Source organism: Schistocerca gregaria, unplaced genomic scaffold, assembly GCF_023897955.1.
Source record: "Schistocerca gregaria isolate iqSchGreg1 unplaced genomic scaffold, iqSchGreg1.2 ptg000286l, whole genome shotgun sequence".
Classification (NCBI taxonomy): domain Eukaryota; kingdom Metazoa; phylum Arthropoda; class Insecta; order Orthoptera; family Acrididae; genus Schistocerca; species Schistocerca gregaria.
The window spans coordinates 193711-217195 of NW_026061776.1; the positions used below are offsets into that span (position 1 = coordinate 193711).

The window sequence follows — 23485 nt, forward strand, 5'->3', positions numbered from 1 at the left end:
AGTAAGATGGGGCTGGACGTTTTAGCTGTTAGTGACATTCGGGTAAGGGGTGAGAAAGAACAGGAAATGGGAGAATACAAGGTCTACTTGTCAGGAGTCAAAGCAGAAATAGCACAATGGGGTGTAGGGCTTTACATCAGGAAAGAAATGGAACCCAGCGTAGTTGCAGTAAGGTATGTAAACGAACGACTGATGTGGATAGATTTGACAGTGTCTAGCAAGAAAATTACGATTGTGTCAGTATATTCGCATTGTGAAGGGACAGATCAAGATGAGATGGATAGTTTTTATGAGGCACTCAGTGATGTAGTTGTTAGAGTAAAGGACAAGGACAGTGTTCTGCTCATGCGGGATTTTAATGCCAGGATTGGAAATCGAACAGAAGGGTATGAAAAGGTTATGGGTAAATTTGGAGAGGATATGGAGGCCAACAGGAACGCGAAACAACTCTAGGATTTCTGTGCCAGTATGGGCTTAGTAATCACAAACTCCTTTTTTAAACATAAGAACATTCACCGGTATACTTGGGAAGGCAGGGGAACCAGATCTGTCATTGACTATATAACAACAGATCAGGCATTCAGGAAGGCTGTGAGGGACACACGTGTATTCAGGGGATTCTTTGATCACACTGATCATTATTTAATCTGCAGTCAAATTGGGATTGTGAGGCCGAAAGTGCAGGAGGTCAGGTCAATATGTAGGAGGATAAGAGTGGAGAAACTTCAGGATAAGGAAATCAGGCTCAAGTACATAACAGCGATCTCAGAAAGGTACCAGTTAGTTGAATGTAATCAATTACAGTCATTGGAAAAGGAATGGACAAGGTACAGGGACACAGTACTAAAAGTGGCTAAAGAATGTCTTGGAACAGTAGTGTGTAAAAGTAGGATGAAGCAAACAGTTTGGTGGAATGACACAGTCAAGGCAGCCTGTAAAAGGAAAAAGAAGGCATATCAAAAATGGCTACATACTAGAACTCAGGTAGACAGAGAAAGTTATGTTGAAGAAAGAAATAAAGCCAAACAGATAATTGCAGCATCCAAGAAGAAATCTTGGGAAGACTTTGGAAACAGGTTGGAGACTATGGGTCAAGCTGCTGGAAAACCATTCTGGAGTGTTATTAGCAGTCTTCGAAAGGGAGGTAAGAAGGAAATGACAAGTGTTTTGGACAGGTCAGGAAAACTGCTGGTGAATCCTGTGGATGCCTTGGGCAGATGGAGGGAATATTTTGAAGAGTTGCTCGATGTAGGTGAAAATACGATCAGCAATGTTTCAGATTTCGAGATAGAATGGGATAGGAATGATGATGGAAATAGGATCACATTTGAGGAAGTGGAGAAAATGGTCAGTAGACTGCAGTGCAATAAAGCAGCTGGGGTAGATGAAATTAAGTCGGAACTCATCAAATACAGTGGAACGTCAGGTCTTAAATGGCTACACAGTATAATTGAAATGGCCTGGGAGTCGGGACAGGTTCCATCAGACTGGACAAAAGCAGCAATCACACCAATCTTTAAACATGGAAACAGAAAAGATTGAAACAATTACAGAGGTATCTCTCTAATCAGCGTTGTGGGTAAAATCTTCTCAGGTATTGTTGAAAGGAAAGTGCGAGTATTAGTTGAGGACCAATTGGATGAAAATCAGTGTGTGTTTAGGCCTCTTAGAGGTTGTCAGGACCAGATCTTTAGCTTACGGCAAATAATGGAGAAGTGTTATGAGTGGAACAGGGAATTGTATCTATGCTTTATAGATCTAGAAAAGGGGTATGATGGGGTTCCTAGGAGGAAGTTATTGTCTGTTCTAAGAGATTATGGAATAGGAGGCAAACTTTTGCAAGCAATTAAAGGTCTTTACATGGATAGTCAGGCAGCATTTAGAGTTGACGGTAAATTGAGTTCATGTTTCAGGGTAGTTTCAGGGGTAAGACAAGGCTGCAACCTGTCTCCACTGTTGTTCATATTATTTATGGATCATATGTTGAAAACAATAGACTGGCTGGGTGAGATCAAGATATGTGAACACAAAATAAGCAGTCTTGCATATGCGGATGACTTAGTTGTGATGGCAGATTCGATTGAAAGTTTGCAAAGTAATATTTCAGAGCTAGATCAGAAATGTAAGGACTATGGTATGAAGATTAGCATCTTCAAAACGAAAGTAATGTCAGTGGGAAAGAAATATAAACGGACTGAGTGCCAAATAGGAGGAACAAAGTTAGAACAGGTAGACGGTTTAAGTACTTAGGATGCATATTCTCACAGGATGGCAACATAGTGAAAGAACTGGAAGCGAGGTGTAGCAAAGCTAATGCATGAGCGCTCAGCTACGATCTACTGTCTTCTGCAAGAAGGAAGTCAGTACCAAGGCTAAGTTATCTGTGCACCGTTCAATCTTTCGACCAACTTTGTTGCATGGGAGCGAAAGCTAGGTGGATTCAGGTTGCCTTATCAACAAGGTTGAGGTTACGGATATGAAAGTAGCTAGGATGATTGCACGTACTAGTAGATGGGATCAATGGAAGGAGGGTGTCCACAATGAGGAAATCAAAGAAAAACTGGGAATGAATTCAATAGATGTAGCAGTCAGGATGAACAGGCTCAGATGGTTGGGTCATGTTACACGCATGGGAGAAGCAAGGTTACCCAAGAGACTCATGGGTTCAGCAGCAGAGGGTAGGAGGAGTCGGGGCAGGCCAAGATTCGGTTAAGAATGATTTTGAAGTAATAGGTTTAACATCCCCCCCCCCCATGAACCATGAACCATGGACCTTGCCGTTGGTGGGGAGGCTTGCGTGCCTCAGTGATACAGATCGGCGCACCGTAGGTGCAACCACAATGGAGGGGTATCTGTTGAGAGGCCAGACAAACGTGTGGTTTCTGAAGAGGGGCAGCAGCCTTTTCAGTAGTTGCAGGGGCAACAGTCTGGATGATTGACTGATCTGGCGTTGTAACAATAACCAAAACAGCCTTGCTGTGCTGGTACTGCGAACGGCTGAAAGCAAGGGGAAACTACAGCCATAATTTTTCCCGAGGGCATGCAGGTTTACTGTATGATTAAGTGATGATGGCATCCTCTTGTGTAAAATATTCCGGAGGTAAAATAGTCTCCCATTCGGATCTCCGGGCGGGGACTACTTAAGAGGATGTCGTTATCAGGAGAAAGAAAATTGGCGTTCTACGGGTCGGAGCGTGGAATGTCAGATCTCTTAATCGGGCAGGCAGGTTAGAAAATTTAAAAAGGGAAATGGATAGGTTAAAGTTAGATATAGTGGGAATTAGTGAAGTTCAGTGGCAGGAGGAACAAGACTTCTGGTCAGGTGACTACAGGGTTATAAACACAAAATCAAATAGGGTAATGCAGGAGTAGGTTTAATAATGAATAGGAAAATAGGAATGCGGGTAAGCTACAAACAACATAGTGAACGCATTATTGTGGCCAAGATAGATACGAATCCCATGCCTACTTCAGTAGTACAAGTTTATATGCCAACTAGCTCTGCAGATGACGAAGAAATTGAAGAAATGTATGATCAGATAAAAGAAATTATTCAGATAGTGAAGGGTGACGAAAATTTAATAGTCATGGGTGACTGGAATTCGGTAGTAGGAAAAGGGAGAGAAGGAAACGTAGTAGGTGAATATGAACTGGGGCAAAGAAATGAAAGAGGAAGCCGCCTGGTAGAATTTTGCACAGAGCACAACTTAATCATAGGCAACACTTGGTTCAAGAATCATAAAAGAAGGCTGTATACATGGAAGAAGCCTGGAGATACTGACAGGTTTCAGATAGTTTATGTAATGGTACGACAGAGATTTAGGAACCAGGTTTTAAATTGTAAGACATTTCCAGGGGCAGATGTGGACTCTGACCACAATCTGTTGGTTATGACCTGTAGATTAAAACTGAAGAAACTGCAAAAAGGTGGGAATTTAAGGAGATGGGACCTGGATAAACTAAAAGAACCAGAGGTAGTTCGGAGTTTCAAGGAGAGCATAAGGGAGCAATTGACAGGAATGGGGGAAAGAAATACAACAGAAGAAGAATGGGTAGCTTTGAGGGATGAAGCAGTGAGGGAGCAGAGGATCAAGTAGGTAAAAAGACGAGGGCTAGTAGAAATCCTTGGGTAACAGAAGAAATATTGAATTTAATTGATGAAAGGAGAAAATATAAAAATGCAGTAAATGAAGCAGGCAAAAAGGAATACAAACGTCTCAAAAATGAGATTGACAGGAAGTGCAAAATGGCTAAGCAGGGATGGCTAGAGGACAAATGTAAGGATGTAGAGGCTTATCTCACTAGGGGTAAGATAGATACTGCCTACAGGAAAATTAAAGAGACCTTTGGAGATAAGAGAACCACGTGTATGAATATCAAGAGCTCAGATGGAAACCCAGTTTTAACAAACAAAAAGGAAAGCAGAAAGGTGGAAGGAGTATATAGAGGATCTATACAAGGACGATGTACTTGAGGACAATATTATGGAAATGGAAGAGGATGTAGATGAAGATGAAATGGGAGATAAGATACTGCGTGAAGAGTTTGACAGAGCACTGAAAGACCTGAGTCGAAACAAGGCCCCTGGAGTAGACAACATTCCATTGGAACTACTGACGGTCTTGGGAGAGCCAGTCCTGACAAAACTCTACCATCTGGTGAGCAAGATGTATGAGACAGGCGAAATACCGTCAGACTTCAAGAAGAATATAATAATTCCAATCCCAAAGAAAGCAGGTGTTGACAGATGTGAAAATTACCGAACTATCAGTTTAATAATTCACAGCTGCAAAATACTAACGCGAGTTCTTTACAGACGAATGGAAAAACTAGTAGAAGCCGACCTCGGGGAAGATCAGTTTGGATTCTGTAGAAATGTTGGAACACGTAAGGCAATACTGACCCTACGACTTATCTTAGAAGCTAGATTAAGGAAGGGCAAACCTACGTTTCTAGCATTTGTAGACTTGGAGAAAGCTTTTGACAATGTTGACAATGTTGACTGGAATACTCTCTTTCAAATTCTGAAGGTGGCAGGGGTAAAATACAGGGAGCGAAAGGCTATTTACAATTTGTACAGAAAACAGATGGCAGTTATAATAGTCGAGGGACATGAAAGGGAAGCAGTGGTTGGGAATGGAGTGAGACAGGGCTGTAGTCTATCCCCGATGTTATTCAATCTGTATATTGAGCAAGCAGTGAAGGAAACAAAAGAAAAATTTGGAGTAGGTATTAAAGTCCATGGAGAAGAAATAAAAACTTTGAGGTTCGCTGATGACATCATAATTCTGTCAGAGACAGCAAAGGACTTGGAAGAGCAGTTGAACTGAATGGATAGTGTCTTGAAAGGAGGATATAAGATGAACATCAACAAAAGCAATGGAATGTAGTCGAATTAGGTTGGGTGATGCTGAGGGAATTAGGTTAGGAAGTGAGACACTTAAAGTAGTAAAGGAGTTTTGCTATTTGGGGAGCAAAATAACTGATGATGGTCGAAGTGGAGAGGACATAAAATGTAGACTGGCAATGGCAAGGAAAGCGTTTCTGAAGAAGAGAAGTTTGTTAACATTGAGTATAGATTTAAGTGTCAGGAAGTCATTTCTGAAAGTATTTGTATGGAGTGTAGCCATGTATGGAAGTGAAACATGGACGATAAATAGTTTGGACAAGAAGAGAATTGAAGCTTTCGAAATGTGGTGCTACAGAAGAATGCTAAAGATTAGATGGGTAGATCACATAACTAATGAGGAAATACTGAATCGGATTGGGGAGAAGAGAAGTTTGTGGCACAACTTCACCAGAAGAAGGGATCGGTTGGTAGGACATGTTCTGAGGCATCAAGGGATCACCAATTTAATATTGGAGGGCAGCGTGGAGCGTAAAAATCGTAGAGGGAGACCAAGAGATGACTACACTAAGCAGATTCAGAAGGATGTAGGTTGCAGTAGGTATTGGGAGATGAAGCAGCTTGCACAGGATAGAGTAGCATGGAGAGCTGCATCAAACCAGTTTCAGGACTGAAGACCACAACAACAACAACAACAACAACAACAGGTTTAACATCAGAAGAGGCACCAATGTTAGCACTGATTAGGGGATCATGGAGTAATTTTACAAGGGGGCTATGCTCCAGACTGAATGCTGAAAGGCATAATCAGCCTTAGATGATGATGATGATGATGATGATGATGATGATGATGATGATGATGATGATGATGATGATGAAAAATAAATGAATTGTTACATTTTAAACTTCATGTTTAGAAAAAAACTCAAATTTTATAGTTAATTATCTAAATTTTTACCACAGTTTGTAATAGATTTGGAAAATTCCAGAGTTTTGCCTTAAGGAGTTTGTGTTTAATAAGCAATGCAAAATTCACTGAAGAATCTCTCTTACTTATGAAGAAAAGTGTACCTATGACATCAAATGCTGCCAATAGGAAGTGGAAAAATGATGAAATTAAACATGTAAAAAAATTATTTTGTTATGTTTTTGAACTTCCACTGCTGTGAGTCTGAGTCCTGAATCTTTCCTGGTCATGCTCACAGAGTTTTATGAATTTATTTGTAAAAGTATAGGCAGTGGAAATTAAAATGTCCTGTGGTGCCTCTCCTGCTCCAGTGCTCCAGGTGGGCCCATTTGACGTACTACCCTCCTTAAAGAGATTCCTGACTAACATAAACTCACTACATACAATCTCAAAAGTAATTATCACTTACAACCGTTACCGTGTGTATTTAAAGCAAACCTGATTCGCATCGCGCCACTCCTATGCAACTGGCATGAAATTTGAATAGACATAATTTTTGAGATTTGGGAATTCAGGACAGAGAGTATATTGTCTGGCTATTATGTTCACCACACATTATTTTACTGCAATTTTTACTTTTGCTTTCAACTATGACATGAGTAGGTGACTTAGTGGGTTAATTTTACGCATGTATGTAAAATGAGAATTCTGTAGTTAAAAATAATGTGTTGAGAAACATGTGGCAGAAAATCGGATACCAGCTTGATGTTTTTCATGCCATAAATGGTTCATATATAAAAGTGTACTAAAAGACTTAAAAGACTGCAAAATATATTACATTTCTCTTGCATTTTAGCTAATTTTATTTTCATCTGTTTTATACTTTTTGTGGTAGTTCGACATACACCTGTATTTTGGTATCTTTTTGGAAGGTAGTGGAACAAGCTGAAAGGTTTTTAGGCAAAGGTTTATAGGCAAAGGTTTTCAGCATATTTTGTCATTTTGTGTGTGTGTGTGTGTGTGTGTGTGTGTGTGTGTGTGTGTGTAATATTTCAGCTTAAAACTTGTCAAAAAGAGTGAATGACTGATTTCTGTGTGTGATACTGCCTATGTATTCTTCAAGTTGTTCTGTCGAGGAAAACATTTACACCCTTGCTGCTTGTGGGAGGAAGTTGACATTGGGTAATTCCCTAAAAAGTGCTACTAATGGTATGCGGTAGCCATTTGGGTAGTAAAAGCATCAGTCAACAAAGAACCTGTGAAGGTAGTCCTCGTGACCAGATATTGTCCATAGTAAAAGCAATGTAATGAATGGGGTATGTTAAAATGTATTCATAGTCATTATACTGCTAGAAGGTGAAGTTAAAAAAGTTTCACCTATCTGTGAGAGCATGCTGAAAAATAATGCCTCCAGCTTTCTTAATGTGAAAACCCTTAATGATTTTTAAATACAACAAACATTATTAACATTCCACATCTTTATTCTTCATATCTGCATATTTGTTTCTCAACATAGTCACCCTGGGAGCAAACACATTTTTCCCAAAAAGAGACCAGTTTGGTGTTACCGTTACTGTTGAATGTTTTGATTTCATTGACAAAGCCACAACCTCACCTCTGCCTGCACTGCTTCATCACTATCAAAGTGAAGTCCTAAAAGGTGTCCTTTTAGTTGTGCAAACAGATGAGTCAGATGGGACCAAGTGGGGACTGTGACAATGAACCCAAGGCGTCGGATTGTTGCAGATGTTGCAGCATTCGTGTGTGGCCTGGCATCGTCATGCTGTAGGAAAAGCTCCATGTGTGGACAAACTCTTTGAATTTGCAACTTTGTTACAGCATGCCTTTTCTCATGCACCGATGTAGTTATGTTACACACTGCCTTATTACAAGGTGCAATTCGGAGTCCTCTAGCGGCAGCATATGTAGACATGAAGATAAGATGTAGAATGTTAATAATATTTTCCTTATTTAAAAAGTCTTAAGAGTTTACTAATAAAAAATTAGGAGGCATTATTTTTGAGAATGCCCTTGTAATTCATGATCATATAAATCCCACTCCATATTGTGTCTGCGTATCATCTTTCCCAGAGTGAAACAACAAAAATTTTTGTTCGTGTATCTGTTCCTTACCTATCCATCTAACCTCTTGAAGTGCAAAAACTCCCAATTCACTATTTCAGAACCTCTTCAATGATGATGTACGTTGCTCGAAGTTGCAGCAGGGTGCATAATTCCATGTGCCAACTTTTAGTAGCTTTTTCATATCCTTTAGCCATGTTAATCTTTGTAAGTGGTGACCAGCATTTCTTGTTGTACCATTGGCAACTTTCAGATTACATATAATTTGTTTCTGCAGCTTTCTATTAATCTCGCATACATTTATTTGTAGGAAATAGTTGTTGACAAGAATGTGTGAAGTAGTGAAATATTGTTGATTGTTATTTGTAGGCAAATGTAAAAAGCAGAGTTGGGGCATTGAGCCAAATGAGTGATTTACCTATGTTCCCTGGTGCCCAGTCACAGTGGACGGAAAAACTCGAGTTCAGTATAAGGGAGAATGCCATACCAACTTACAGGGTTACAGATCGTCGTGGAATGGTGGTAGATCATTTGGAAGAACCACAGGTGCGTAGCTACGTATTGTTCATATTTTTAGTGGTTCTGTTACATTAGTTTTTTGAAGTTTCTCCTGAGGACATCATCAGGTCAATGGAAATCTGTTTGCTGCCTCCTAGAAAACTGTTTTTTGTACAATGAATGTGTAAAATTCTTGTATGGAAGTAAGGAATTCAGTAATGAAACATCAGGCAACAGTAATAGAATGTAGTGGAACTACCTTCAATCAGAAAAGGTATCATTTGGTGCTATATTATTTTCTGCACCTATTACAAGTAAAAGGTGAAGATACTCAGAGATAAGTACAATGTTAATACATCGAAAAGAAAATGTGCTCGAATGTATTCACACAAAACTGAGAAGCAGAGCAGGGCTATTGTCTTGTAACGTTTTTCTTATCACAGGGAACTTTGTGTTGGCATAAAGTACTATAATTTCATTGTTGTTAACCCGCTGAGAAAACACGCAGTATTTCTACAGTTTCATTATTGCACCAGTTTGCGAGAATAGTGGCAGCAAGGCATAAGTCAGTCAGCAATCTTCTCAGTGTTAATGGTTCTTTTAGAGATCTTATTAGCATTCAGCTGTTCTCCAGAACAGTACTGATTGTGACAGGTAATAGGTATCTTATGTTACTTTGCAGTGCAAAACTTCTATATTCTGAGACAGATTATAGGCAGACTTTTGAAATGCATTGTTTTATCAAGTTAAAGGGAAGTAATGTACGTGTCTTCTTTTCTTTTTTAACTTCTCGCAAATACAAAAGAACCCAGTAACGTGTGTACTCATTAATTCTAGTGGTTGCAGTTCACTTTCTTCTAATTTGTTTGTGAGTGTTCATAATTGTTGTATGGTTTGTGCATATGTACTACTGTTAACGTGGCACTGTTATTGGGTAAAATATAAATTTGCATAGGAAATATGTGGCAATCACAAATTACACGAACACTCATATTGATCCTTGCTCAAATGCTAGAATTTATCACTCTACATACATAAATGTAGTATGGGGACCTCAGTCAATATTGAACTTACATTACACACAGTCTGGCCTGATGACATAACAGCAATGGCAAAATCATCAAAAAACTTATTTTCACCCCCCACATCCTTCTGTTGTCATGCAGCATTTCTGTTTCCTGACTGAATAAGTTTAAGCTTCTCTACACTACTGTCATTTACTACAAACAAAATTAATGGGATACATTAGTAGTGGCCATTTTCTATTTTTTTAAATTTTGTTCTGCCCAAAGGAACACATTTCGTATATGTCAATAGCAGGTTAGCAGTTTTGTCGTTTGTTTACTGAGATGTTAAAAAACTATACGTTGATGAGCTAATGAGCTGAGAGGATTAATGAAATTTGAATGTACCAGACAGTGTAGCTGGCTGATACACATGAACAAGAAAGAACTATTATGTTGCATATGCAAAGTAGTTCAGAAAAGCTTGTTGTTCTGAATGTTCACTTTCCCTCAGAGTCCAGTAAACAGCAACTTCAGTTTGACCAGCCAGTCAAAAGAGAAGCAGTTTGTCACTTTTTGATTGAACTTGTCTTTCCATCCTGATATCTGTGTTAAAATGATATTTTGTTAAATATATATGTGCACAAATCCAGTTAGAAGTGCTGTTTTGGTTTGGTCGTGCAAATTATCTTTTTGTGACTTGTCCGAAGCAAATACCTTTGTAGGTACCAGCTGTATTAAATTTGATGGAGTGCTGCACTTTGTATAAAATGTATTCACAGGCAACCAGTAGTGTCTGGATATAAGAGAAACATTAGTGCTATGTGCAGTTTTTTAACAAATATTAAATACCCTGTTTAGATTTTCGCAATTGTTGTCATAGAGCCTTCATCTGTCTCATCATTCCTGTTTTTTTTTTTTTTTTTTTTTTTTTTTTTATCTTATCTTATCTTACCATTTCATTGAGTTTTGCACCAAGTGCGTTTTGATTTTTCAGAGTTTGTTATGCATATTTATGTGAAGCATTCAATAATATTTTTTAAAGACAAAGGCTGCCATATTTCTTACAACACTGTAGTGCATTTGTCTGTATGTATGCAGATAAGCATCAGCCTCACATCTGAGTATTTTGATAGTTGTAAGAGGTGTTATTTTGTAGCTGGAAATTAGTGTTTTATTGTGTAACTAGAGAAGTGTTCAGTGTTTGTGCCTTAGAGTATTAATTTCAAAAATTACATTTTTAGTAGTTCTCCTGTAGTGATAGCATTTTGTGGCTGTAGCTGAAATTTTCCTTTTCCAAATGTGGTGGTGGCGGTGGTAGTAGTAGTAGTAGTAGTAGTAGTAGTAGTAGTAGTAGTAAGCATTTGATTTGTTACTTAAACTGTGAATTCATTTGAAAATAATAAAGTTGAAGCCAGAGACCGTGAAGAGGATGTACTACTGCATGAAGCTGCTCAATATTATGGATCATATTCTGTATGAATCACAACGCCAGGGTCGGATCTCATTTTACATGACGAACTATGGAGAGGAAGCTACACACATAGGTAGTGCAGCAGCACTTACTGATGATGATTTGGTTTATGGACAGTACAGGGAAGCAGGTAAGCTATATTTAAAATGTTTATATTCATTGAGATTATTCCACAGTTATATTAAGGTTAAACTGAAAATTTTGGTTTGCTATAGTACAGATGTATCTGCTTTATGGGCATGTAATTTGTGTGCAAATATACACTGAACACTGCAAACACTTTCCAACTGAAATCACGTCTAGATTAAAAATTCTGTACAGTGCTGATGCAAATTACCTGCTACATTTTGCTTTCCTATTTGTGTTATGGATACCGAAAAGAAGAAACAGCATTTGAACATTACCAAAAATGGGTTTGTTGAGATAATTGAATATACAGACACTTCTTACAAATTAGAGTATTATGTGTTAAAATGTTCCCCTAAACTAAAATACAATTATGATGTGAAGGAAGGGCTCAAGACAATGATTTCGTGCAGTGAAAATAACTTTCCCAAGTGTTAACTGAAGTTCCCCTTAACCATTTCCAATTTGTTGCTTTTAGTATTCGTTGCCTTTCTTTCGTTACAAAGTTCGTAGTAGACAGCAGATATTTTTCTGTTTTGTACAAGTTATAGAGTGTTTAACAAAATCTTCTCTATAAAGTAAATTGTGTGTATTTGTTGTCTTACTATTTTCTTCCATTTGTTTCAGGTATGTTGAAGAAACATTGGTTTGTTTCATTTTCAAAATATCTGACTGTAATCTTATAACAAGAGAATCATTCTGTAAAGGAGTGAGGCCCTATTGAATACTGTAGAAGATTAAACTTCCGTATTTTATGATGATTCTGTAAGTTTTCTTCAGAGAACTGCAGTTTCACTGTGAACTGGTATGTTATATAATTATGACTGTTTATTTATTTCATTAAAAAGTTTATCAGATTTGAAACAGAAGATATTAGGAGTCTGGGATAATGTGGCCTTGAATGATGTTTTTGCAGCTTGCGTTCATTTATACTGTATGGTACTGACACATTCCACATCATTACGAAGTGTCATATTCATGATCTATGCAACAAGTACTAATCTAATCTAATTATGCAGTCCAATTAACAGTACATTATTGCTTTCTGTTTCCATGGTATGTTGATCGTGACAGACCGTTTCCCCTTCAAAGCTTGCACTTTTGGTGCTGAGTGGTCTTTGGCAAATTGTCTTAATTTCAATATATGGTTCTATTCTGTATGCATTAACTTTCTTGGACCTAACTTGGCGATTCTGAACCTAAAAAATTGACAGTACCTTTGATTTTATATTGAGAAAGTGTGATCATTATGCCATGTTGGACAGTGGTTACATATGTTATATTCCTTAATCTATGCTGAAAGACACTGAACAGTCAATTTTCTTGGTATGTTTATGATGGCGTATGTCTAAAGTTTGATGACAAGTATTGCAGCTTCAGGATTGCAATTCTGTTTTTATAATAGTCTTATTCCTTTTGATCCCCCTCACATATTGCAGCTTGTAAATGCTCCAACCAAATTCTTTGGGCACGATCTTTCACAGCTGCATTCTTCATACAGTGCAGTACATACCTGAAATTATATATTTTCAGTTATGTACTGCACTGTATGAAGTGACGTATCTGTGTGTGTGTGTGTGTGTGTGTGTGTGTGTGTGTGTGTGTGTGTGTGTGTGTGTGTGTGTGACAGAGAGAGAGTTGTTATACAATCTAGATTTCAGCCTTATGCCATTGTCAAGTACAAAAACTAGAACAAATAATAGTAGCATGAATCACTTAAGCAAGAAACAGGGCAACCATGAAAAATAGTATGTAGATACCATGATTGTTTACCTTATTTATATGTCAGGACATCAGACTGGTGTGAAATACATACAAATCCTTGTCAGAAAAGCATGTCTGGTCATACAGTTCTGATCGGTCATCAGGAGAAAATCTCTAAAATCCATAACTAAGTTGCAGACTGTCATTTATATACCCTACAGTAGTGGACCTCCATGTCATATACTGTAAACACTGTTATATGCAATTGTATGCAAAGATAATGTATTCATTAGGCAAAATAAACATTTCAGCAACTTTGTTCCCTAACACACTACAGATTGTGTTGTGTAGACTACTTTCTGGCAATCATTGGAACAGCGTTTCATCTATGCCCATTGCAGATGTTGTTCAGACACAATAGTGTGGCCCATACCTGTTTACTGGTTAGGAGTTTCATTTAACAGCTGTGCTATAAGATACATAAATGGAAGTCTGCAACTTATTTATTTTAGTGATTTTCTCACTTTTGCTAGTGGCAGATCTGAACTATATGGCCAGATATGCTTTTCTGACAAGGATTTGTATGTGTTTCATACCAGTCTGATGTCTTTTGCTATATAAATAAGGTAAAGAATCATGGTATTTACACACTGTTTCTCATAGTTGCCCAGTTTCTTCCTTTTTTTATTTATACTTCTACTGTTTGTTCTAGTTTTTGTACTTTGAAAAGCTGCAAGGGCAAAATCTGGATTGTATAACAATAAAATAAAAATTATTACAGTCAAATGGCAGGAGAATCATTCAAAAAAATTATCATGACTGTGACACACACAGTATTGAGTTTGCTTTGCAAGAAGCTAATGGTTTTATCCCTTTTGTAAGTAGTTTTGGAATTAACTTCACGCATTCTATAAAAGAAGAATACTCCACAGAGCAACAAAGCATTTAACAAAAAATTGAAAGAACAGTTTTACACACCACAATGTTACTCCATAACTGTCTGCTTACTGGCAGCTGAGGTAGTAGAGTGATATGACAGCTGTGCATAGGACAGAATGTGCGACAAAACTCATGCTGTGATTTTTTGTTGCTGTGGCAGGTGTCCTGGAAACAACTAGTTTTGAAGTCACTTCGTTACTCTGATCCTGATCCAGGTATAGGTTGTCTTCAAACTGAAGATTACAACACAACCACATCCACCTGATTTTTCCTCATCCATGCATGCATCATGGAAGTGTTTTATAAAGTATTTATTTCCTGCAATTTGTATGGCCCTTACATTTTGAGGGAGACCAAGCTTTAGTAGCATTTGCAGTTCTTCATTCTTGATAATACACATTTATCAAAAATTTTTACACTGACAAAAGAAAGACCTTAGACATGACCAACTGATTTGTCTAACATTTGGAAAGTTGTTTGCGTACAGCCCGAAACAAAAAATTCTAAGATTTTTGGCAAAACACCCCTCTGGATTTGAGAAAGTCACTCCCAAAGTTCACGCCGAGTGATTGACTCTGAATTGACAGGATTGGTAGATGAATGAGAATTCAACAGTTTTCAAAATCATATATTGGTGTTTGCAAATGCATATTTTCCTAAACATTGAGAAATAAACTGTTGGTACCCGCTTTTTATGTACCCATAAGGTAAACCCTGTTGAATCAAAGTGCCACTGGTGTTGCGACTGTGGCATCCAGCTGGGAGTAGAGAACCTGTGTTTGAGTCTCAAATGCATTGTGCAAAGATTGTTTTTATTTGTATTTTTTCCATATTGAAATTTTTAGGAATAAATTGGTTAATTAGGTAATCAATAAAGGAAAAATACAAGCTAATCAAACAAATTTCTGAAATGGCTTTGATTGATAAAAAAATAAAATTTTAAGCTTTAATGTATGAAAAGCATTCCAAGTAATACTATTGTGAATTTTTCACGAGGGACCACGAACAGCCGACCACATGATGTTTGTTTACAGTGAGTTGTGGTGCAGAACTTCATTAGGAACTCTCAAAATTGCATTATGCTTCTGAAAACCCTGTGGGCATTGCACACTATGCAGGTGCAACAAGGAGTCATAGCTATATACACGATCAACTTTCAGCACCAATATTTAGGCAATACTATCATATGCATGATACGCATTAACATTAATTCCATTAATGAAATTTACTTCAGCTGTATTTTTACACATTTATTGTGTTACAACTGGTTTTGTTTCTTTGAACATAATCAGGTTATCAAGTTGTGCTGGAGTTAAGACATAGATCAGGGCCAGCAAAATGGTGTACACTGTGAAAAATTGCAGCGGTGCGGCACTGGTGCACACATCTCAGCGAGTGGGCAAAGCACAACAGTGACGTTTGTAACTAGACATATACACCAAATGAGCGGCTACAGCTCCGCTTCCCAGTTTACATGGTACCAAGAGGACCGAAGCATACCCAGTCTTGCTTCCCTATGGTGACTGTAGCCTTACATGAAATGTACTGAGAAATGGCGAGTATTGCAAAAAAGAACGGAGGATCTGTGTTCTCAGTCATTTTAACACAACTGGGAACTGCAATTCTTCTTCACAGCAGTAGGTGAAAACTCGCAGTGTTTGCTGTGCTGCCGAATAATAGGTGGCCAGCCCCAAGTTCACGATTGAAAGACACTATTACTTATTGATAATCTACACCTGCCGCAGACTCAACACCAACATTCCTCTTGTGTCCCCTCTCCTCTCTAATCCTAGGGTACTGCCACACCTCTACCTACACATCCCACCAACGCTCCACTTGTACACCCTCCACATCCCCTCCCAAAGAAATTTCAACCATCTCCCTCCCAGATCATGAACTCCATCCCAGAATATACCCATCTTACCAACTCTGAATCCATCCCACCATCTCTGCCGCCCCCCCCCCCCCCCCATCAACCCCCTCTGCCAGGGCTTTCCTCACCTTCATGTCCTCTCTCTCACCCCTCCTTTTATGCCCGCCAGTCGCTCCCCACTCCCCCTTCCTTTCAGATTCATAATACCGATGCCAGCTACCCTTCTCTCCCTGTCCCCCAACAGCCATCCCTATCTCATTGTCATTGCCACCTCTTACTAACCCTCAGTTCCCATCCCCATCCCCTTCCCCTCTCCCTGTGTACCTAATTTTCCTTTCCTTTCATCTATCATTCTAGAGCAGGTCCTTCTGAATTTTAGTGAAAGTGTGCAGTGCTTCGTTTTTAATGGTCAGTATCTCTTCTGTGTTGTTTGTGTTTTTTCAAGTGTTTTTAGTGTTCTTCGTGTCTTTTTTGAACTGTGCTGTCTGACCATATTTTTATCATTGCTTTTAAAATATTCAGCCAGCCTTATTATGTTAGTCTTTCACAATTCTTATATTTCACGACAATTTTAAAATCATTATCATCATCATGTTTATATGTTAGCACCTAACTGTGTGTAGTCCCCTGGATGAAGAGCAGGTTGAGTGTACCACTGCTAGCCTTCTTTCTCTCCCTCCTCCTCCTGCCCACATGAAGATGAGTGTCATATACTGAACAGTCAAGAATGGCAAGCCAAAGTAAGTGTGCTTAAGAGAAAAATGGTTTAGGCACATCAACAGGTTTTTAATGTAAGTCATAATAATTGATACCTCTCGAACTCTTCGTTTCTTGGATTACATTCGTATCGATTTTACTGTACAATGTACTTTCAGAGTGACAATCATAGTACATCTTTACTGCAAGCAAGTTTCAAAATTGCATTGAGAATAGCAAGATCTAGGAAACTGTTTTCCAAAGGGAAGTTTGCAAAAGATTGTCTCATTGATGCTGCAGAGCTTTAGTGGCCCACTAATATTAGCAGGTTTCAAGAAATTGGCCTTTCCAAACACAGTGATATGACTTAGTGCCTTTGAAAGGGGCTACAGCAGGTGTAGATTTACTCTAAGCTGTGGAGCAAGCGGTTGATGGTGTCGGTATGGATTGGAATCGGTTAATATCAGTGACAACAGATGGAGCACCGGCAATGTGGGGCTATCAGAGAGGACTCACAGCACTGATGCGCAGAATGCTAGGATGCATAGAAGAGGCACTTTATGGAGTTCGCTGCATTCTACATTGGGAGGAGCTTTGTGCAAAATCAGTAACGTTAGAAAAGTCAGGTAAATTGTTGCGCTTAGTATAAACTATCTGAAAACACATGGGCTTATGCATTTCAGCTTTGGCAGTTCTTGGAGGAATTGGGAAATGAGTATGCCAACATATCTTACTATTGTATGCCAAAGTATGCTGGTTCAGTTGAGAAAAAAAAATGCTAACAAGATTTATTTGATTTATGTTTGGCTGTAGTACATTTCTTACGTAAGAAGGGAAAGAATGAACTGAAATTAGAAGATCTTTGGTGGATATCAGACTGTGCATCTCTCATGGCCATTACGTCTCACATGAACAGCCAGAATGTCAGTTTGCAAGGTGAGAATAATTCAACTTCTTAGATGTTGGGAAAAGTAAATGCTTTTTAAAGTAAGCTTGCTATTTGAGAGAGAGCCAGTTGTTTTGTATCCCACCTGGAAAATGGTGCGTGGGTCTGCTCCTGTGATCTGCAAAATAGGCCAAATGAAGGAAGCCAGTAGGAGCAGGTGATGTAAAGCACTTCGGTACTGCATGTAAAGTAAAAGCACATTTAATACAGAATATTAGTCAAAGACATACACTTAACTTAGTCTTGATAAGCACGTAGGTGCGAAGCTGTTCATGTATCAAAGCTAACAGTTACTAGTAGTTATACAAACTACCATCAAAGTAACAAAGGCAAAGTCTGTAATGGCTATCCCCCTATGAAGTAGAAGCTAAGTTGCTCTGTCGTCTGCTCTTGATCACCTGGGGTAGAAAGCGGAGCGGTGCTCGTTGAGCTCCACAGCTTCGGCTAGAGGGCGCTGTGGGTGGCGTAGTTTGTCTGCTCTCGTAGTACCAACCTACGAGTGTGCACCTATGCTGTGGCAACAGAACTATCGATGCCACACCAATTATTGTCTGAAAACACTGCACATTTCTCTAACCTCAGTTTGGTCCACAAAATTGCTAGATTTCGAGAATATGTGTCAATAATTGTAAAAATTATGGAGCAATTTCGAGTAAAATTTATAGATGTTAAGAGTGTGTCTCCTCTCATTCGTTGCTTTGCACAGCTCTTTTCAATATAAGTTGAAGAAGCTCCAAATCATCTAAAGATGGAACAGATGGACCTGGAGTGCAACACATAGCTGAAGGACAAGTTCTTTGCAATATGAAGTACAAAATAATTCTACACAAACTTTACACAGCAAGAATTTCCATGCCTACATCATGAAGCTGTGTTCAGATGTACTTACATGTGTGAAAGATTTTTCTCCGCAATGAAAATCAGTAAATCCAGTATTAGTGACAAAAATCTTCGCAACTGCTTGCTTTTATCAATGTGCCGTGCTTTTGTGCCTGACTTTAAGTTTGTTTCTCATCACCAATGATAAGCAGGTTTTGGGTTTTCTTCTTTTTCTAATTCAAAATTGTTATTTACTAGCTGTGCTTTATCCTGCTTCATGTTACACAGGTGAACATTGTTATCTAAAATGTTTGTCAATAAACTGGTTGTTCAAGGCTTATTTATATGCTTAAAAACTATCCTTTGATTATTGAGAGACATGTTACATACCCCTGCCATGAAGGGTATTTAGATTCATGACTGCATTGCACACTGTGAAAAGAGCACGAGACTGGCCCAGGTACAGTATATCCCAGCAAGTGGGTAAAGCGAAGTGGTGACTTCTGTGCTTAGAGGCTTAAACTAAATGAGCAGTGATGGTTCTGTTTGCCTGTTTACAAGTCTGGTAAGTGTGCACACTGTGACCAGGAAGTTGCACATGTGTGTAGAATTTCTGGCCGGCCTTGACATAGATGATCTGGTTGTCATGTGTAATGTTCAAGACAGCATACAAGAACAGTGATTGTAAACATTCTGCTGACCACATGGTGGAAGTATGGCAAGTCGGTGTAGTGTGATGCATACAGTAAACTGCTCAATGTGATCAAAATTAATTCTGAAAAAGAAACATTTTAAAATGTAAACAAAGTATGTTTTCTACCAAATCTTCGGAAGGAACGATGGAGTTGCATGAAGGTTGCATCATTAGATGTTCTTGATGCTGGGAGTATATTTGCTTCAAATGTTTATATATGATGAGTACCATTGATGTAGTTGTTCCAAGGAAAATGAGGACATGTAAAAGAGTAAGTGAAAGAGCCATGGTAAGGCAACCAAGATTAAAATTTTAATGCCCTACTAATTCATGCTGTTTAAGAAATTTATTTGCCTACCTTACTGTTATTCCTTATTGATCACTTTAGTAACTCTCTTGTTCCTACCAGTTTCAATATAGAAAAAAATGCAAATTAAAAAAAAAAAAAAAACTACTACTGCAGAGTGCACTTGGGAATCTAAAGCAGCTTCTCTCCTCCCCATCCAGAAGTCTCGGTTTCTAGACCAGCAGTGCTTTTGTTCAGCAGTGACTACCTTAATGGGTACAGAAGTGGCAATTGTAACAGTTGCTTTCCTCAATTTCTAGGAAAATATCTGTTTGCAGACCCCACATATGACGCTAAAAAATGCTCAGGTATCTGTTATCTACTGATCCAGCCAATTTTGGGTTGATTATACGTCATGAACTTATAGTGCGATTTCCTAAAAATATGGGGGGGGGGGGGGGGGGGATGGTGGTTTGAGCCAAAATACCTTAGTCTGTCATTCAGCATGTACACAAATGATCTGGCAAATAAGCTACATTTGTTGGTCGTGTTTGAGACCTCCTCCTTGTGAGTGATTTGGTGATTTGGCACAGTGGTTAAGGCAATGGAACTGTGTTAAGAAGAAGCAGACCTCGTGTCTAGATAAAGATTTAGGTGTTTAATGATGCCCTTAAATCAGTTGACAAATTTCAAAATATTTTCCACATAAAGGTTATGGCTGGGTCCAGTCCCCATCCTTGTCCAATCTGAGTTAGAGTGCCACCTTTAATTGCATCATTGTCTTCCTTCTTTCTTAGTATTGTATAGTAATTTATTCATTGAATGGTTATTTTTACGATCACTAACCTTCTTACTAAGTTTAATGTTGTAACATCGCTTTATACTGAGGATGATTCTCTACTTTTCGTTTCAGTACCACTTCACGTCTCCCTCATGACTAGCCTGTTTTATGTCAAAACTTGTTATTACTCTTTATATCTGTCACACCTTTATTTACTAATTCTGAAGTCTGTGTATATTTTTGTTCATAATCAGTTTCATTTGAAGACATATATTCGTATCCTCATTACTTCATATGTAAGTTTCATTGCCTTCTACTCTGTCCATTTCAGAGTGAAATGGTGCTGCAGTCATATTAAGTCTGAGGTTTAAATTCAAAAATTTCATGGTGCTTTTAGTGTCTTCTCTCAAACATTTAAGTAAATGCTTAGTTTTCTCAATGCCCAAGCGTGTCCACTTTCTTCCATGAATTTGGAAATAATATCGTTGACATAAAGGCATTAACTGCTCTTCTTGCTCTCACCATGCTTCAGAGATAACCACCTCTAACTAATAGATATCATTTAGAATAAAGGCTTCTCTTGAATTCTGGAAATTTATTTTATTTTTCATTAGCCATACCAATAAATTAGTATCATTATGCGACAATCTTGTTCATGTGTCAGAAATTCTGTTTTTTTTGTAATCATTCTGTTTCGTCAGCAGTTTGATATTTTGCAATTTCATATAGTATGCAGGAAAAGGAAGTGACCTTATTCTACGTTTCAAACAATTGCAATTAGATTAGCTTAGACACTGTACTCGTTCTGTAGACCTATAGTGTGGTGATCCTTAAGGATGTGGAACATGACAGAAAAAAAATATACATAACACATGTTTACAAAGGAATTGATATGCTAATGCTCCTTCGACAGATTGCCAGTGAAATTGTCCTGAAAGATGTGGGAAGAGTAAATAATTTGGAGCATATGATCATTTAAAAATTAGTGCAAAACTTAGCACAGACTTGAAGTTTTGAAATAGTTCCAAAAGCTGCTAATAGATGGCACTGTGAATACCACAAATGAAAACGCCATCTTACAGCAACAAGGTGCAGTTTTCTAACATGATTTAATGTTCCAAATGACCCAATGCAAAAATCATTCACAAGCTCTTGACCAAATTCCAGTGTACAGGCAGCATGGTCGATGATCTACTGGGGAATGTTGGCCCCAGGCAAACTGTTGTCACTCCTGAAAATCTCACCACAGTTTCAGGAATTATTCAGCAAAATCCAAGGAAATCTGTCAGAAGAATTTCAGCAGAGGCTGATTTGAAGTGTTCTGGCATGCAGACAATACTGAAATATAACCTACACGTGTTTCCATTCAAAATCCAAAGCCACCAGCCATACCTGTAAGAGCTGTGCGACGGAGGGCTGACTTTGTGATCCAGATTCTCCCAGTGATTGATAATGAAGGATTTAATTTTGACTGCATTTGATTCACAGTTGAAACGTACTTCCATCTGAATGGGGATATGACTAAACAAACTAAGTGAATTTGTGGTTCCAAAAATCCCCATTGGTGTGAAGTGAAACAACTCCTTTCTCCTAAAGTTACTGTTGGGGCTGTGGTATCCAGCAGGGGCATTATTGGTCCTTTTTTATGTGAGAAACTATCACTAGTGAATGTTATGTTGCAATTTGGAACAATTTGTGGCCACGCAGCTAGCATTGGAGGACTGACCAGGCATCGAGTGGTTGATACGAGATGGAGCCAGACCACATCACACCAAACAGGTATTTTGCTTTCTTGATGAATATTTCGGGTCGCACAATGTGACTCCTTGTGATTACTTTTGGTGGGGCACATTGAAAGACACTGTCTACCAAATCCATGCCACCATGTTATAGGACCTTGAATTGGCGAATTGTGTGGCATCTGAATCCGTTTCCATTGGGACGTTACAGTATATGATGGCAAATATCGTTGTTCATTTGTGCCATCTCCATACTGCGAGTGGTAAAAATTTTGAAAAGACTGGAATGTGATTGCAAAGAACACTTGCATAAGTTTAATTCTACTCACCAATACTGTATAAGTGTCATATGTTAGCAGCTTTTCAGACTATTTCAAAACTTTTGTATAATATCCTTACAACTTTGAAAATAACATACCTTTCTTTGCACTCCTCTATCAATCTTAGTTTTTAAGATGTTTCATTTTGAAATTGGGGATTCTATCGCTGGACAACCTGTATATATGTACTGAAGTGAATAAGACAATTTCAATTCCGTTTTAGTCAAGCATCATCAAAAGGAAACAGTTTTCAGTACTCCCTGAGACGAATTACGTTAATGCTGCGAGGAGGTGGAGAATAGGGTATTACGTAGAACTCGTGTTTCATTATTGTTAACAAAATATACACTGAAGAGCCAAAGAAACTGGTACACCTGCCTAATACCATATAGAGCCCTCACGAGAATGCGGAAGTGCCGCAACACGATGTGGCATGGACTCTACTAATGTCTGAAGTAGTTCTGGAGGGAATTGACACCATGAATCCTGCAGGACCGTCTATAAATCCGTAAGAGTACAAGGGGGTGGAGATCTTTTCTGAACAGCACATTGCACGGCAGCCCAGATATTCTCAATGTTCATGTCCGGGGAGTTTGGTGGTCAGTGGAAGTGTGTAACCTCAAAAGAATGTTCCTGGAGCCGCTCTGTAGCAATTCTGGTTGTGTAGGTGTCACATTGTCCTGCCTGGTATTCCCAAGTCTATTGGAATGCACTGAATGGATGCAGGTGATCAGACAGGATGCTTACATACATGTCATCAGTCAGAGTTGTATCTAGATGTATCAGGGGTCCCATGTCATCCCAACTGCACATGCCCCACAATATTACAGAGCCTCCACCAGCTTGAACAGTCGCCTGCAGGGTCCGTGGATTCATGACGTTGCCCACATACCTGTACATGTCCATGTCCATCTGCTTGATATAATTTGAAATGAGACTCGTCCGACCAGGCAACATATTTGCAGTCATCAACAGTCCAATGTCAGTGTTGACGGGCCCAGGTGAGTTGTGCAGTGATCAAGGGTACATGAGTACACATTCGGCTCTGAAAGCCATGTCGGTGATTTTTTGTTGAATGGTTCACACGCTGACACTTGTTGATTGAAATCTGCAGCAATTTGTGGAAAGGTTGCACTTCTGTCACATTGAAGGATTCTCTTCAGTCATTGTTGGTCCCATTCTTGCAGGATTTTTTTCTGGCCACAGCAATGTCAGAGATTTGATGTTTTACCGGATACCTGATATTCACA

General features: G+C 38.7%; 1 protein-coding gene across 1 annotated transcript in view; it reads left to right on the top strand.

Moving 5' to 3' along the window:
• Window positions 1-23485, top strand: part of LOC126305239 (2-oxoisovalerate dehydrogenase subunit alpha, mitochondrial) — a 173789-nt gene that overhangs the window by 57618 nt on the left and 92686 nt on the right. Inside the window, exons 2-3 of the mRNA XM_049992028.1 lie at window positions 8706-8882; window positions 11247-11442. Of these exons, the coding sequence (XP_049847985.1) occupies window positions 8706-8882; window positions 11247-11442 (373 nt within the window). The remainder of the gene's footprint in view (window positions 1-8705; window positions 8883-11246; window positions 11443-23485) is intronic.